This window comes from Temnothorax nylanderi, unplaced genomic scaffold (genome assembly GCF_030848795.1).
Source record: "Temnothorax nylanderi isolate EJ_2023f unplaced genomic scaffold, tnyl_v1.0 TNYL_tig0039_pilon, whole genome shotgun sequence".
Classification (NCBI taxonomy): Eukaryota; Metazoa; Arthropoda; class Insecta; order Hymenoptera; family Formicidae; genus Temnothorax; species Temnothorax nylanderi.
Genome location: NW_027249101.1, coordinates 716641 through 734147, shown reverse-complemented (window position 1 = coordinate 734147; position 17507 = coordinate 716641). Strand labels below are relative to the sequence as shown.

The 17507-nt window shown below is 34.0% G+C and overlaps 3 protein-coding genes across 7 annotated transcripts in view; 1 reads left to right on the top strand and 2 right to left on the bottom strand.

Moving 5' to 3' along the window:
• The window catches only part of LOC139771406 (spermine oxidase), a 27244-nt gene extending 9737 nt beyond the window's left edge, over positions 1-17507 (top strand). For 2 of the 5 annotated variants that reach the window (XM_071704137.1, XM_071704138.1), the window contains exons 2-13: positions 8741-8934; positions 9078-9345; positions 12388-12601; positions 12892-13125; positions 13207-13338; positions 13486-13685; positions 13786-13906; positions 14121-14227; positions 15361-15545; positions 15735-16189; positions 16260-17006; positions 17175-17507. In XM_071704137.1, the coding sequence (XP_071560238.1) occupies positions 8741-8934; positions 9078-9345; positions 12388-12601; positions 12892-13125; positions 13207-13338; positions 13486-13685; positions 13786-13906; positions 14121-14227; positions 15361-15545; positions 15735-16189; positions 16260-17006; positions 17175-17303 (2986 nt within the window). In that variant the 3' untranslated portion in view covers positions 17304-17507. Of the gene's footprint in view, positions 1-8055; positions 8381-8740; positions 8935-9077; positions 9346-11819; positions 11958-12387; positions 12602-12891; positions 13126-13206; positions 13339-13485; positions 13686-13785; positions 13907-14120; positions 14228-15360; positions 15546-15734; positions 16190-16259; positions 17007-17174 lie in introns of those variants that run through there. The other 3 variants (XM_071704139.1, XM_071704140.1, XM_071704141.1) reach the window with 3 other exon arrangements.
• On the bottom strand, positions 3499-7499 carry LOC139771412 (uncharacterized). The gene is made up of 6 exons (XM_071704155.1): positions 7247-7499; positions 6637-6898; positions 5619-6495; positions 5282-5441; positions 3946-5087; positions 3499-3787 (listed from the first exon to the last, which is right to left on the bottom strand). The coding sequence occupies exons 3-6, from the start codon at positions 5694-5696 to the stop codon at positions 3671-3673; spliced, it is 1497 nt and encodes a 498-aa protein (XP_071560256.1). The 5' UTR covers positions 5697-6495; positions 6637-6898; positions 7247-7499; the 3' UTR covers positions 3499-3670.
• LOC139771415 (uncharacterized) lies at positions 9678-11799 on the bottom strand. The gene is made up of 7 exons (XM_071704162.1): positions 11660-11799; positions 11259-11502; positions 10939-11137; positions 10667-10800; positions 10390-10572; positions 10028-10197; positions 9678-9855 (listed from the first exon to the last, which is right to left on the bottom strand). Exons 1-7 carry the CDS (start codon positions 11671-11673, stop codon positions 9729-9731), a joined length of 1071 nt encoding a protein of 356 aa, XP_071560263.1. The 5' UTR covers positions 11674-11799; the 3' UTR covers positions 9678-9728.

Here is a 17507-nt window from a genome sequence, read left to right as displayed (position 1 = left end):
TCGAAAACACAGCGTTTTATTATAAAATATCAGTCTTATAGATGTGCAGGTAAAGGTAATGAAGGTAAAGGCACTTTCCTGACGAGTATCAGACTACCAGATCCTTAGGAACAATATTCACAGTCCGAGCGTATACTCAAGACCATCCGATAATGTCTGGACAGTCTTAAGACTACCATCCCCAGCAAATAAAATGACCATACAACATTTCGAGCGTATGACGAGAACGATCTTGAGTATAAGATCGGACCATGAGTTCTGCCTTATAGGATCCAAAGTATTTATCTATGCTTTATCCTTATATAAGAATTATATCAAAACAATCGCTATCGAGAACTAAGGAAACTTTTTGTTAATTTCATTTTTCCGAAATGGAGCTAATAGTGAAATTAAACTGAATAATAAAACCTAATTAACATTGAAGAATTATAGTTATCCAATTATTTGCAAGATTTTTGACTAAAATATTATAAATTCTAATATAAATGTATAACATAAATTTTGCAAACAACTTAAATAATCGCAAAGATACAAGGTGATAAGCACCAAGCGGCCGATAATTGAACTAAAGTGCGTGAGTTTGTATAACTTCATGAGTTTGTATAACAATCTGATATATATTTGTTTTACCGTTTTAAACATTTAAATGGAATACTATAATTCAATAATTCTCACGTAATGAATAAAAGTGTATTAATTTAATCATATTGTTGTATCTACTTTGAATAATGTAGGGAAACCCGGGATATGATCGATATCTCTTTACAGAGATATATGCTGCCATGTAATAAAATGTTTCGAAATTATTACTCTTACAATGTCTCTAACCGCGTGCTGTTATCAGTTTTTATATTATTTTTAGCTCTGAAAGATGTTACAAATTGTTTAATGCGTTCGCTGTGCTCTCCGCGACTGAGTTGCAGTTTCTTTGATACATTTGCATAATATCTTATGCAAATGATATTAGGCAATAATAAAATTCTATTTTTTATTAACGTAAGTACATTTACGTTATTAAACAATCTTTTTTTGTCAATTTAATAAACTATCTGTGTAAATATTAATTATGTGATAATACTGATAATTTATATTATCTAAAGTAAACTTATACATTTGAGGAATAACGGGATATTAGTCCACGGTGCATAATATACCTTGTATTCTTTAAATGTTTTATTTTTTTTAGCGCTGTTAGTAAATTTATGCTGCACAATATTGATGCCAAAGATTAAACTAAATTTTGATTTTGATATATATTTTAATAAGAAAATGTACACTGTAATAAGAAAAGTGTTATCAATAAACAATTATTATTAATTAAAAGTGAAAAAATATATTTCTACATATATTGCGTGTTCGAATAAATTACTTTTAAGAAGTTTTGAACATTAATAAAGAAAGTTTTGTGAGGAATCCCATTACATCAACAATCGATAATATATCGATCTTTAATTACCTGCGGACTCTCCAGGATTGATAATTATTAATAATATCTCGTCGGTGGAATAGTCGAAATAAATGTCCGTATGTATCTGCAGATGGTATTGTTAAAGTGATCATTCTACGAATCTGGCATGATACGACAAAATTGATAATAATACTGCACGTATGTTATTAATAAGTTGTCGTATCTGAACTTGGCATCCATAAAATCGAATGTGCCATAATTTATAATTTGCAGTTCTGTGTGTATAATAATATGATACCAAACATATCCCAGTTTGTCCAATATGAGATAATATATCGCACCTCGAGAAAAATATAATTATGTAAATTTATTCATATTTTTATATTTAAAAAATAATTATTTCAGGCAAGCAGAGCTTATTTTAAAGGAAATTGCTTAAACTTTAAAGAGATTGTTTTTAAACTTTAACGAAACAATACTGTGATTGTTTATCACGCAATATCTTTTTATATTTTATGATAATATATTTAAATGTTAAAAGATATACTTGCTTGATAAGATCCGAAAGTTTTAATTATGAAAAGTTTGATATGGCGCGCAGTCGTTATCTTCATGTGGCGATTGTAATGCAAATTTTCAACAATATTTATATATAAGGTAAATAAATGTAAAAGGTATAAATTTAAATAAAATCCTCGAATCTCTTGGTCTCAGGAATGTTTTACTGGCTGATATTTGTATGCCGTTTAAATTATATATATATATATATTTTTTTTCCCTTGTATAATCTCAATCCCGGGGTATAGGGGGACCCGGGGCATAACGGGACCACGCCGTTAATGGGTCTAAATGGCCAAGCTTTTTATTACAACTGTTATTTTACATTCAAGCAAATAGGCGTATTAATAATCTTGGTAAATATCCGCGACATTCAAAAATATAAAATAATCATCGCTTTCGCGATTGCCCCCGTGACGCGCCTTCGGCCGAACAAGTACTGCCAAATACGTATTTTTATAAATCATTAATATTCGAGCGCCGAATCTATACTATGCGATAGATACTACAGTAAATAATAATGCATGCAAGATTAATCAAGATTACTGCTTACCAATTAAACGAGTCGCGACGTCACTCGTTCCGGGGCCGATCCGTGTCCGTCGCGTTCTGGAAATAGAAGGAAAACGTATTCAATATGGCGGTGGCGCTTCGTCTCTTGCCGCGCGGGCAACTCTTCGCGCCAAGTGCGCCGCCGCGCCGCGTCGCTGCGCGTCCCGCTCTTAATTTCACGATTATACATTTACGTACTTCGAGAAGGAAATAATATGCTCGCCTTTTAGTACGATTGTCACATATTGCATTCTTAGCGAATAGGCGTATTAATATTTCCGGCTGATATCTGCGATATTCGCGACATTCGGAAATATGATCATTTTCGCGATTGCCCGCGACGCGCCTTCGGCCGGACAAGCACCGTGAAATACGTATTTTTGAGAAATATATAATACCCGAACGCTGAATCTATGCTACGCGATAGGTATACTGCAGTAAATAATGAATGCGAGGTTCATATACGTACATTGTTACCGTTTAAACGTTTAAAGTGAATCGCGACGCCACTCATTCCGCACGGAGCCGATCTGTCCAACGTCCGCCGCGTTCTGGAAACGAAGGGGTAGCGTCGTAATCAAAATGGCGAGGGCGCTTCGTTTTCCGCGCGGTCAACTTCACGCGCCAAGATCGACGCGACGTCGCTACGCGCCGTTTTTAACTTTGCGATTATGCACTTTCCGTATTTCGAAAATCAAATACTATATATGCTTACCTTTTATTACGATTGTCAAGGATTAACAAGTATTCTTTATTTTACAAATTACTTTAATTTTAATGTACAAATTATTTAGCACATTTACAATGCAAATATTACTTATGTCGTTTGTCGGAACGCAATTTCTTTTTTGAAAACGAATTCTCCTGATTGGACCATCAGAAGCAAAATTAAAATTAAAAGAATTTCTGAGATTTATTGTAAAAATAAAAATTTATTTATTTAATTTTTAAGAAAAGATGAGCACAAATCAAAGAATAACTTATTATGTTATGTATTTATTAATATTAATCATTACATCGTTAAATTGCAATTAAAGTTATTGAGAGAACAATTATCGTATATTTATGTTATAATAATAATGTATATATGTTATCAATGCAAAAAATTAATTATTGCTAAGATAACAAATATGATATTATAAATATATCGCTTCAGAAGTATTTCAAAATTGGTTTGACACGAAGAACATCACAACCCAATTGGCAGGAAAGCTTACTATTATGTGGTAAAACTTGGCATAACACTTTGCGCAAATCGTTCCCCTTTTGCTGCAAAAAGAATGGAAATTTAATATTGTAAAATTAACTGTTTTATATTTCAATTATAAATGTTTATGTATTATAAAACACGTTATTTCTGGCAAACTGTTGATTCTAATTACATTACACTGTAAAATTATTCGGGTAAAAGAGAAATAAATTTTTACCTCTAATAAGAAATGAACGATAACATCGAAACTGCGGATAAACGTTTGAACGAGCTGTAATGTAGATTTAATGTTGCTACCACATTTTCCAGTACTGAGAATTTCATCATAATTACATAATGGTCCATTATTCTTTTTTATATCTGATTTTTTTACTCCTACCACACCATCATGTCCGGTGGAATTCTTATTTCGGTTTTCATTGCTGTGACTTCCGTTAATAATCACGTCTTCCCCGTTATTATGATTAGTGTTTTCTCTTTTTACATCATTATTTCTACCTCCTGCATGATCACCAGATTGTCCACCTTTATCATAATTGCTGCTATTCCCTTCTTTTTCTCCACTATTCTTAGTTGTAGTCTGTTTTGACGATTTTTGCTCTTTGGTTTCGTTATCTCCGTGTGATATTACGATCCTTCCTCCTTTTACGTGACTGTTACTATTTCCGTTTCTATTGCTATGTCCTTTATCGCTGCCACTGTGTTGTCCGTCCTTGCCATGTAATATCGCGATATTTTCTCCTCTATCCATATCATTGCCGTTCTCTCTCTTTTTTCCACTGTTTTTAATTTCATTTTCTTTCGATGATTTTTTTACGTGACTGTTATCATTTCCGTTCCTATCGACATCTTCATCTGATTTTTCTTTATCAGAGGGTGGTATAACAATTATGTCTCCTTCGTCCCAATAACTATTCTTATTTTCTTCTAAATGTTTATTAGCAGTCCAGTTCATACTTGTTGAGCTTTGGTGTCCTTTCGATCCGTTATGGTTTGTGTGGTGTTCTTTGTGTTCTTCATGTTCTCTATATTTTTTACCTGTGACATCAGCTGATATCCCACCGCCAAGATCAGCAGATATTTTATCGGTATCAAGTGATGTCTTGTGATCTGCATGGTCGCTTTCAGTGTTTCCACCTAAAATATGAGTAATCGATCCCCAAATTCCACTACTATTAGATTCTTCTGCAGATTTTTGGTGTTTTTTGGATTTGTCATGTTCAGAGTGTTCTTTTTCTGAAGGTCTCTTGTTGTGGTTGCCCGACATTCCAATATCCAAGCCGCCATTCCCGCCAAGCGATATTCCAAAGCCTGCATCATCTCCACCAAGCAACAATTTAGGCTTGAGCCCTATTCCTCCTGCAGGAAATGTTTAATAATAACACTTAAATAACAATAACACTTGTAAAAGTGATAAAATTGGCATTTCTTAATAATTGTACAAAATAATGGATAATGGTAACACATCTTAAGAACTCTATCATATATTATATCACAAACCTTCAAGATTTCTTTTATTATAAAACTTGGATTATTAGTTTTTGTTTAATTACCTTCGATATTTAAGCCTATTTCGTTGCTATCTGACTCATCGCTCAATCCAAATATATTTAATAAACTGTGCGGTACTTTCACACCAATATTCTTTTTTAATTTTCCTCCTATTCCGCCTAAACCTGCAGAAACTGACGCATCATCTGAGAACGAAATACTCTATATGGAAAAAAGAAAGATTTAAGAATTAATAATCCAGAAAAGAACACATTGTTGTTATTTTTTCTAATTGTTTACAAATAGTGATTCGTATTATATACGTTTGTAAATAATATATCATAGATTACACACTCATTAATAAAATATTTAATAAAACATTTAATAAAATATACATACCCGAACTTGTCTTTTATATGTCGGTAGAGCTAATATCTTGCCTACGAAAACTAACGACAAAAACATAAAAATACGCATACTTCTAACTGATAATACTAATTATTAAATAATAATCAGTTCGAAAATTATTTAGTAATTTCTGTACCCAATAAGTTCTTGGCGAAACGAATAAATTGACTCCTCTACTTGTTTAGTGTTACCTTTTTATACTTGCGGATCGATAAAATTATGCAGAAATTTCTTAGTGTTAAACAATAGTCAGTTCGAAATATCGTAAATCTTTTTTCGTTCATTATGCATTCGTATTTTTGTATTCATAAAATGTATATGTATACGATAATGTAATTTATGTCAATTGCATCTTTACTCGTGATCTCTCTTATATGTATCCGCCTGTAATAAGCCCATTCTACAATAGCCGTAAAGTATGCGTTAAGACGTAAGCAGTAAGCTATTGACTAATGGGATTTTTACAATCCAAGAATGATCGACTGTAGTTGGTCAATTTTTACTGCTTACGTCTTAAAACATACTTTTACGGCTATTGTAGAATGGGCTATAATTGGACATAGATAAGAAATGAATCATGTTCGAAAAATTTCCGTAATTTAGTAGAAGTTATATTGCAAAACTGTACGGCAATATTTTTGAAGCGATATATATAGCTAAAGTCACATTATACTTCGCGCAATTTTCTGATAATGCAAACAGTTTCACTCACCATTTGTACATGTAGCCTCGAATGCCGCGATAACATTGTACTGTCTGACATAAATACAATCATGCAAATTAATGTGTAAATTGGCACGTGCAGTGCCACTGAATTTATATTCGTGTTCTTTTAAAAATTATTTCGTGGCGAGATAAATGTAACGAGCTAAAATGTGAAAGATAAGAGTGATAGATTAAATTGTTTCGAAGCTATTTACAAGTTGTATATGCACGGCATAAAAGAGATATATTTAAGTGTTCACACTGTATATTCATGATGTATTTACACATAGGATTTTATTCTTACTGTTTTATGATTCCATATATCATTGTTTTCTCAGATATCGATTTATGGCTAACGTTGTTTTTATATACCGCCTCTGCCTCAAAGATGGCCTGGTGTCGGGCAATTCCGTATAATGTCATAACTCTTGCCCTCTCGATAGTTGCAGCATTTGCGAGGATATACGAGACCGATCTTGCACACAAGACTCGGTACGCCATTCACATGTGTGAGTGCTGGAGGCGAGCTCGGAAGAATATTGTTTCCGCCACTGGGCTGTCCCCGCCTAAAATTTTATTAAATATAAGAATTATTAAATGCTATACGATAAAGCTAATTCAACTAATGATAACTCATCTCAGCAGGAACAAACAACGATTATAGTAATTAATTTTTATAAATATTTTTAAGATACAATTATGAAGACGTTTATTGTTTTTCTATGATAAAAATGTATTTCCTATAATTAAACGGTTGCACACAAATATTACAGACAATATAGATATAACAAATTAAAAACTATAATAAAATAAAACGTCTTTCTCCAAACAAATATATTTTTATATTTTTTGAATTTTGATAAGTATAATTTGTTTCATTTAATTTATGTTTATATGTATTTAATTATTCTTACTCATTTCGCGCTTCTTTAAATTATTGCCTCTTGATTTTCTGTTCAATGATGATAATTCATTTAAGATAGATTTATCTATTTATCCTTCCATTTCGAACAGTGCTGAAAATTAATCGAGCTTGTTATCTATTCGTAAAAACGTCTTTAAATCACGTCTGCCTAGTTAGCCCCAAACTTGATTAAAATTTAACGAATAAATTATATAATAATGTGTGCTATATTTATGCGCTCTTCAAACTCGTAAGAAAAGAATTGTACGTTTGTTACATTCAGTAAAAATATAATAACATAAAAATTAAGCCAAATGAATTTAAACAAAATAAATTGTAGGAGGTTAGGTAGGCTATCTGTAAACCCTTCCCCCCATGCTAATCACAAACAATTCTGAAAACCAAATATACAGAGGATTTATGCGTTCTCGCATCAGGAGTAATCTCGATTTTTGTGCTGCATTCCCTAGTAAAGGACTTCCCTCTCACAATTAGTGCAAATGGTAATATTCCTTTATAACTCATTAGAAATACCAAAATTAAATTACTTAACCATGCACAATACACACCCGAATTGTGTGCGCTATTATCTTAAGATAATTTTGATTTTTCCGCTGCATTCTGTCATTTCTGTCTCACATACATCATGTATCTCACATGTGATTCACAATAGCGTCTGCTGACGCTCGTTTTATTGCGCATGTACGAGCGTCTCTCAACCCTTTCCTTTTTCCTCTTTTCTTTGTTCTTTTCTTTCAGACCTTTCAGCTGTTTCAGCATCCTTCAGTTCGGTCGGTACGGTCAGGTCGGTCGGTACGGTCCGTTCGCGCGTGATGTGGTGAACACGTGTGAACACGTGTGAATGCGAGCGAATTGTGGCAATCGTTGGGAATGCCGATGTTTGGCAGAGCCTTGTTCTTCGAATGATTCATCGTTCGCTGTCGCGCTCTCGGTCGCCCGTTGATATTTGTTCCTTCCGTGAAGACAAACCGGGGTGTTTTTGGCGAAGGCTCCTCCTGCCTTGCGGTCTTGCGGTTTACACATCGACATCCTCAACGAGGACGCGATTCGCTCGCAGTTCCAGCGCAAAGTGTTGAATAAAAATTCGTTGCGACGCGCTCGACGCTTAAATAAAATTAATCAGGTGTGTGCGAAGTGTTGGATAGTAAGGTTACGCGTAGCCCAAACGCCGGAGTTAAATTAGAAAAATTATAAACAAACACACGAGAAGGAACAAAATAATTTATTCGAATTCCTTTTTCTCTTTGTAACTTTCTTACAATAATCTGTGGAGGTAAAATTTCGCGTGTCTTATTTTATAGGAGCTATCTGAGAAGATTGCAAATTGCCAATGTGTGCTTTGTTCCTGGTTGAGATAACACTGATCTTTCTTAACCAGCGATTTGACTAATCCGATGCGTTATCTGCTTGAGCCAATTCAAGTTCGTTTAAGATCATTATTCACGTTTGTTCCCAACAATACCCAGAGACATTTCTTCAACAGTGCAGTAAATCTGTTGGGTTCAGCGCAATCGTCAGGGGCTTGCGACATGCCGAAGGAGACAAAAATTGTGATTGTTGGAGCTGGGGCATCTGGCATCGCGGCTGCCTCCAGGCTGTTGAGGAGAGGAGTGAGCGACTTTGTGATACTAGAGGCCAACGATAGAATCGGCGGCAGAATAAATACCAAAGACTTTGGTAAATAATAATCTTCCTAATTGATTTTGAATCAGTTTAGCTCCGCATGTTGTCTTGGATATCAAGACAGTTTCAATTTTGCAATTTTTTAACTTTTTTGATATTTAAGAAAATTTGGAGTCTGAGTACTTTAATATTTCCAGGTGAGCATGTGGTGGATCTCGGCGCTCAATGGGTCCATGGAGAATCTGGAAACGTGGTGTTTGATCTTGCCTCCAAACATGATTTGCTGAGTTCAGGCACAGGTTTGCTCGATCCCACCAAGCATGAATTTGCCACTGTTAATGGTGAAATAATGCCCATGGAGGAAAGTAGCGCAGCTCTGTGGATTTATCGTAATAATCTGGATAAAATAAAACCGGAGGATCTCAAAGAGGTAACGGGATCTTATGGAGACTACTTAATAAGGAAGTGAGTACTTGTGTTTTTGTCCAGGAAGGATATGTATTTAAATAATTGCAATACGAATCATTTGGGAAATAAGTTAAAGCATGAGCAACATGTTCGTTTATTTTGTTAACGTAAGAGAAATAGGCTGCAAAAAGATCTTGCAAAAATTTGAATTTATAATAGCCGTTTATGAAATTCTTGTACTTTATAAGCCTATAAAGTTTTTACTCCAAATTTAACTTACAATTAAAATACAATATTATACCTATACGAAAAAATGATTAATATTATAAATTTTATAGATATTAGGTATTGTAGAGATTATAGAAGGTTTTTTAAAAAGATACGAGCCATTAAAAGTTGCTGAAATTTTTATTTTCATCCAAACACTCACGGTTTTCATGTCAAATTTTATGGAAGAGAATATTGTTCACGAAATCGTCAATATCACTTTCACGAAACCACGCTTGCAACGTGGGATGCAGACTTGCTTGCACAATCGTATAAACATCTTTATCAGGCACAATACATCTGATAACAGAAACAAAAGCAAATTAACAAAGGCATTTGTCATACATATTCTGTGTGCTTTCACATTAATTGTAAACAAATATAAGCGATATATCATAAACGCTTATCAAAGATTTATCGAATATTTGTTATTTACTAATTTGCTATCAGAGACTCATCAATTTATATGTACCTCACACGATTGTTGCAGCATTGATTTCTTACGTATTCGTATCTCAACAAGGAATATATGTACTTCAAATATTTTGTATCCAATTTGTTATGCATCTGTTCATGCATTTTCACAGGGTTGTTGATCCTTTCAATGTATCCTCTTGTTAGTATTGGTATAACATAATCTACCTAAAAGTAGATTAAATTATAGTACTTAATGTAAAAAAATTGATAAAATTAGCAGAATTCAAAAAATCAATTTCAATGTTTAAAGTTCAGTTCTTCAGATTGGAGATTGGGCAAAGTGCTTTTAGGACTGTTTTTCTCTGGAAGACTATGTCTCAACTCGAGACATCAAAGAAGAAGGAGAAATTAATTTACCTGATTGAAACAATCGTCTATGAATTCTTCAGCTCTACTATAGACGTGTTTCTCTTGTTCTTGCAACATAAGCACGCCTATTCGTGGTTGTTTAGACCTGAATATCTTTGTGATGCACTCAGCAGTTGGCAAACCGTCATGAGCAAAAGTCAGCATAACTATACAGCCATATGTTTGTTCATGCTGATATGATAAAATATAATATTTAAAAAATTTTGATTAAAATTCTTGCTATTTGTTAGCAAAATTTCATGAATATATAAATTAGTCGAGCAACCTTCTTCTGCTGATTATCTTGTGGTGTGTACATTGATTCACTTTCTTGCATTCCGGTTTTGCATTCTACTGTCAAAATGGGACTCAGGACTAATGGTGCTCTTGGCATATGTCCAGGTTGAATTATTTCAGATCCTAAATGAAAAACGAATAATTAATATAATTAAGTGTATATAATTATTACATTTTTGGAGCTTTATCTTCCAAACTTGACTTTAATCCATAATTTATTCTGTAACGCCAAGAAAAACATGCTACTGTTCTTTACTCTACCATCATGGCTTATGACATGTTGCGACGCAACATTGACTAGATCGTGCACATGATCCTTAATTTGGTTTATTATGTCGAGTCGTTGCATTTTTTGCAAAGCACTCAGAATTTTGTCCACTGTTGCCTCCGGAGACTGCACGTAAGTCAAAAGCACGTAATACGTTGGATCCTGGAGCCCTTTGAAGTCATAATCTATGCACTAAGCAATAAAATGACGGTATAATATTGTACTTATTATTATTATTATTATTCTATAATATATGTATGATTTGAATTTGTGTGCATACTTATTATAATTCTCATTTCTCTAATAATCTTACGCGTATCTGTTCCATCGTTAAGCCCATGTGTGCTGCAAACTCCTGCCATCCGTCGTAAATCTTCCCTGTTGCTGTGGAGCTCAGCAGCAAGCATAGTCTCTGCAGTGTAGCCTTGCCAATGTGCTCGAACAAGTACGCAGCGTGAACGCGCGATGATTCTCTCTGGATATTCGCAACGGTCGTATCCAAATCTGGTGGTGTCTCCACTTCGTTTCTCAGCTTCTCCAGTTCTGGATCTACTTTCCTAGAATTATTCCTTTCGTTGAAGTTCACATTTTTCTCAAGATGACACTCACTTGTATAATATTTAATAGTATCTAAGTTTATAAGAAATCAATTTTCTATTAGGTTTGAGATGATAGTAAAATTAGTAGCAATCTAAGATTCAGAAATGTTGTTACCTTTTTGCAAACATCCTACTGTGCCTTGCTGAGTTTTATTGGCAATAAAAGTTATCAGTAGGATTTGATTGTATTACCGTCGTAGTTGGTTTTGCAATGATTTGCACAGACTATACAGTATATTTCCATGACTGAAATATTTCAAGATTTATATAAAAAATATATAGATTTCAAATTGAACAACTTAGTCCATTAGAATCCAAATATTATTTAGAGGCTATGCTATCTTCATATGTGACAGAATGATTGCGACATGCTACTGGTGTCAGTCAGTGCTCCTCCCCACCACACTACTACAGTTGAGTACAAGGTTGACGATGACTCATCCTTGTTATCTACCCGCTCAAAATTTGAATTAGAGGAAATTATGAAGTATAAGAATTCTTGTCTTTATTCAACAAAATTTGCTTATGATCCAATAAATTTGCTAAATAATCTTTTTTTGAGTATGTAAGCATAAGCACAGTGGATATATAAAAATCGTGGGTGCAAAGTTAAATTAAATATGCTGCTTAACAGAGTAATGTATATAAAATATTGTTGTAACAGCTAAGAAATAAAGATAAAAGAAAAGATATCTTAAATATTTGCAATTTATTTCATTATTTTACATTTATTTCTATATTTAAAATAAAATATTGTGTATAGGTATAAATTGGACAGTGACTTAATATTATGGTAATACATTATGATAATTAATTTAATTATCACACACATTAATGTTGTAGATATTATAAAGCTTTTGACGAGAACCCTTTCATGAATCGTACTCGAGTTGCTGACTATTTAGCTTGGATAGAAAAGATGGAAAACTCTTTACAAAGTAGCGACACATGGTTTGACGTTTCTGCGAAAGCTATGGCAGAATACTGGGAGTGCGAAGGCGATCCTACGTGGAACTGGAAAGATCGTGGCTATAAAACGATTTTGGATCTGTTAATGGTAAGAAATCACTTGAATATCCGACTAGAAACATTATTTTACAAAATACAAATTTTATAAAACAAGAAAAAAGGATTATATACGGATAATATATAAAAATTTATATAAAATAGAAATTAAAATTATACGCTATTTGAAAATTAAGTTAATGTTCAGTGTATAATATATTTTTAATGCATTTTACTACATTTTTAATACGTTTTAATAAAGTAATGAATTATTAGTGCATATCTTACCAATTATTTTAGCAATCTCTTTTTCTAATCAAGCATATGTGATTATTTTATTAGCAAAATATTCCGAACGCAGAGGAGCGCTTGCCAGTGATGGAAAGGATAGAGTTAGGAAAAGTTGTGGCAACTATCAATTATAGCTCAGGCGAGAACGTGACGGTGACTACCAGAGATGGATGCGAATATTCCGCGCGGCATGTAATATTCACTGGGTCTCTAGGTGTTCTGAAGGAGAAACATTCTACAATGTTCGTGCCACCCTTATCGCAGAAGAAACAACGGGCGATAGAGGTTTTATTAACAATACAATACTGTAAAATAAAATGGCATGTTATGTGTATGTTGATGTTAATTAACATCATTATATCGTAGGGATTAAATTTTGGAACAGTGAACAAGGTTTACCTTGAATTTCCGCATAGATGGTGGCCGGAGGATAAAGCCAGCTTTGATTTTATCTGGCCAGAAAAAGTTAAAGAGGAATTCTTGCAAACCTATGGCCAAGTAAGCAAATATTCGAGTGTCTAATCTAAGAATGTCTCCGAATGCCTATCTAAGCTTGCAGATTATAACGAATAATTTGTTTGAAAGTCAATTTCGAGACGATTTTCTTCCTATCCTTTTACTAATCTCGTCAAATATTTGTTTTAGAGTAGCGAGTGGCTCTGTGACGTGTTCTCGTTTTTCACTGTGGCTTATCAGCCGAATCTTTTATGTGCTTGGATAGCTGAAAAAAACGCGAGACACATAGAAACCTTATCGGATGTTGACGTATACGACGGATTGTATTTATTGTTAAATAAATCATTGGGAGAACATTACAATGTTGTGAAACCAACAAGAATATTAAGGTTATTATTAATTTTCCATTGGAACTGATTGAAAGAAAAATAATTAGATCCGCTTTAATTTATGGCCTTACTATATTGCCTTGTTTTTTTAAACTTTTAGATCTAAATGGTATACCGATGAACATTTTCGAGGCTCGTATAGTTTCCAAAGCATGGTTTCCGAACAAATGGATGTAAAACCGAGCGATCTGGCCGAACCAATTATGAGTGGAAATAAACCTGTATGTATCCCAAAATAAAGATAACATAATATTTTTCATTATTTGACACATTATAATTAGTCTCCTCATCGTTTTATGTTGATTCTTCATTTTGTCAACAACTCAAGATATGTTCTATTTTTAGCCTTAGCCTGTCATGTAGTTTTATCTTATATAAGTTGAATCGTATTGTAAAAGAAAGACTATTGACATTGACGAAATTAATCATGATTAGATAATTCTTTTCGCTGGAGAAGCTACGCACGATCATTATTATTCCACTGTGCACGGCGCCGTGGAAACTGGTTTCCGCGAAGCGGATAGACTAATCAACTTTGAAAGGTAAGATTATGTCGATTGAAATTCATTTAAAGCTTAATATCAATAGCGTAATAAATACAATATTATAATAACGCTTAAAGCATTCATTTTTATCACATTGATTAATTATTATTTTACTTAATCAAATACGTTTTAAAAAATTGCGAAAAAATCGATTCTTTAAACATTTTTTGCCACAACATTTTTAATTTTTTTTAAAATCAAAACTGTTATAGTATATTTTTCACTAAATTGTGATTTTTTCCAGTTTAATAAAATTTAATGAAAAAAAGGGAATGATCTGTAAAGTAAAATTTAGTTTATAAAGGATGTAATGTATCTCTGTGGAATCATATCTAATGCATAATAAATTAATAATCCTTTCCGTTTATTTTTGCATGATCTCGTGTTGTGTTGTATTACGTTATTATGTCTAGCTTATTAATGTTTGTATATTTTATTTCATATGAAACTTTTTTTAAATAGAAGTAGGTTTCTCTGCTTAATTTATTGTTACTTTTAAACATATCAGCTTTAAATCTTGCACAATAATACTTTTGCAATTATATTTACATTGATTGCATGCTTTTTCTTAGGCAATTAAACGCCCACCTCTAGCTACATCTTCTACAACTACACCCTCATAATGAACGGATTACGGGAAACTATTTTACACTTTGTAATATTCGCAACAGGCGAATATATTTAAGGCATGGGTGACTACGGTACTTGTTTGTAAGATGTAAACGTTTGTATAAAATATGTAAACATTTGTATAAAACTACCTTTTGTACATTATAATAATGTAAATTTTAACATTGTGTAAATTGATGTAAAATTTGGGAAAATATAATTTACATGAACTACATATCATAACGTTATTAGTGAGAGGAATACTACTCGTATTTATTATTATTTATTAATTTATTGTGTTTATTATGTATGTATTTATTATTCGTGTCTTTTGTTATAGACCATTATTACAGCGAGACTATTTTCAAATAAATAGTGCAGTTTACTTATATGTAGCTTTTATAGAATAGAAAGTTAGGGTACTAAAACTCGTAGGAAAATAACACACCGTGTATATGTGTATATATTTGTGTGTATTTATCTAATTGTAAGATTTAGACTAATTTCTTCGGATGACATAGAACGTGCGATCGCTTAGATCAACTGACGATTGACAATTTCGACCAAGCGTTGCGGATAGAGATTGACGCGAGCGCGAGAAGAATGGAAAGAACGAGAGTCGTGATAGTAGGCGCAGGAATTGCAGGATTGGCAGCGGCGAAAACTCTGGAGGATGCGGGATTTACAGATTATCTTCTCCTCGAAGGTACACGCACATAATATTCCTGAAAAATTTAATATTAATTAATTTTTCATTCAATCTGATCTGACTAGTCTTTAAGACAACATTATAAATAAATAATAGTATAAAAACTTATATGAGATAGAAAAATAGATCTGAATACAGAAAAAGATAAAAATAAAACAACATTTTCCGGATTATGTCATTTCACAGCCCAAGACGTGGTTGGAGGAAGAATTCATTCCGTTCCATGGGGTAATGGCTGGATAGATTGCGGGGCACAATTTTTGCACGGTGACAAGAGCAGGCTTGCTCAGTATTGTCTCAACAGTGATTTACTGTCGAACATTCAAGGCACGGACGGCGATGGAATTTTCTTGCGCGACGATGGAACGATCATGAACGAGAGCTTGGTTCGCGAAGTCGACGATCTCGTGCGAACCGTCTCGGACGATCTCTGCGAATCTCGATGGCCTCTGAAGAAGCAGGAGAATATCGGTTCTATCATGAGAAGTAGGTTTGAGGATTATTTACACGAAAGAGACGATTCTCCGATGGAGAAGAAGATGAAGGAGGAAATTTTCGATTGGAACGTACGGTTTCTCCTGGTGGATAACTGCTGCCACTCGTTGGACGATTTATCGGCAATTCTTTGGGGGAAGTTCAAGGTAAACTCAATTTTGAAGTCAACGTTTCAGAAATAGGGGCACTGTATAAAAACAACAATGATTTCCACAGTACGTTGGTGGACCGGAACATTTGCTCTTCAAGTCCGGTTACAGTTCCTTGACGAATCTCCTCGTTGACAATCTGAATGAGCGAAAAGTGCGTTTAGCCACCCCCGTGGAAACCATTCACTGGCGGGACTCCGTTGACTGTCCAAACGATTCTCCAATCATTGTAAAGACTTCCGAAGGGACGCAAATTCTCACCGATGCGGTCATAGTCACTTGCTCGCTCGGCTATTTAAAAGAGAACCACCGGAAGATGTTCCAGCCGCTGTTACCGAGTCGTCTGAGCGTCGCTATTGAAGACCTCGGTTTCGGAACCATCAATAAGATTTTCCTGGACTTCGGCGAACCTTGGTGGCAAAACGGCGTGAACGGTTTCCAGTTGCTCTGGCGTAGGGACGCCGATCATCAATCCTTGCCGGAATGGACCAAGGACCTCACAGGATTTGACGTCCTGCCGACTCATCCGGCCACTCTTATAGTATGGGTCGGTGGGCGAGGTGCGTGTATCGTCGAGGATTTATCGGAGGAGACAATTGCACAAGATTGCAGGAACCTATTGACACGTTATTTGCGGTGTCGCAATATTCCACCAGTAAAGAAATGCGTCCGAACCAAATGGAACGGGAATAGATACGTGAGAGGCGGTTATAGTCATATCACAAAGAGCTGCGAGAAGGATAACGTCTCGCCTAAAACATTGGCCGAGCCAGTTTGGGCAACAATGTTGCAAAATAACACGAAGAGAAAAAAGGTGAGATTATCGTACAACGCATTTTTTCAATCTTAAATTTTATAGTCCTAAAAGATATCAATGATCTGTGTGATGGATTTTCAAGACTTTTGATGCTATGTTATTAAGATAACGCGAAGTTACGAAAAAAATTATCGTCTAATTTATAAATTTTTGCAAATATGGCAGAATTTACCAGTCATACTGTTCGCCGGCGAAGCTACGCATGACGAGTTCTACTCGACAACGCACGGAGCTTACGAGACGGGAATCCATCAAGCTGAAGTATTTTTACAACATCATGCGAACATCAAGTAAATACATAAATAGGTCGATATGTAAATATGTAAATACTAGCACAATGAAATTTTTTAAATTTGCAATTGTCCTGTTTGTTACAAAATTAATAATAGTCATTATTAATAAGTCATTAATAATAAAATTTTCGTACTACTTTGTATGTATATATTCCATGTAATAATTTATTACTAAATATATATAGTTCAATTGATTAAATATCAA

What these genes read in the sequence shown, in the direction of transcription:
- LOC139771412 (XM_071704155.1), bottom strand. Translation starts at nt 5,696, where the DNA reads ATGCGTATTTTTATGTTTTTGTCGTTAGTTTTCGTAGGCAAGATATTA. An exon ending in CATATAAAAGACAAGTTCGG is followed by an intron (nt 5,442 to 5,618) that starts GTATGTATATTT and finishes TTTTCCATATAG; the next exon opens with AGTATTTCGTTCTCAGATGA. An exon ending in TCGTTCATTTCTTATTAGAG is followed by an intron (nt 3,788 to 3,945) that starts GTAAAAATTTAT and finishes TTCTTTTTGCAG; the next exon opens with CAAAAGGGGAACGATTTGCG.
- LOC139771415 (XM_071704162.1), bottom strand. An exon ending in AAGATAATCAGCAGAAGAAG is followed by an intron (nt 10,573 to 10,666) that starts GTTGCTCGACTA and finishes TTATCATATCAG; the next exon opens with CATGAACAAACATATGGCTG. An exon ending in TAGACGATTGTTTCAATCAG is followed by an intron (nt 10,198 to 10,389) that starts GTAAATTAATTT and finishes ATCTACTTTTAG; the next exon opens with GTAGATTATGTTATACCAAT.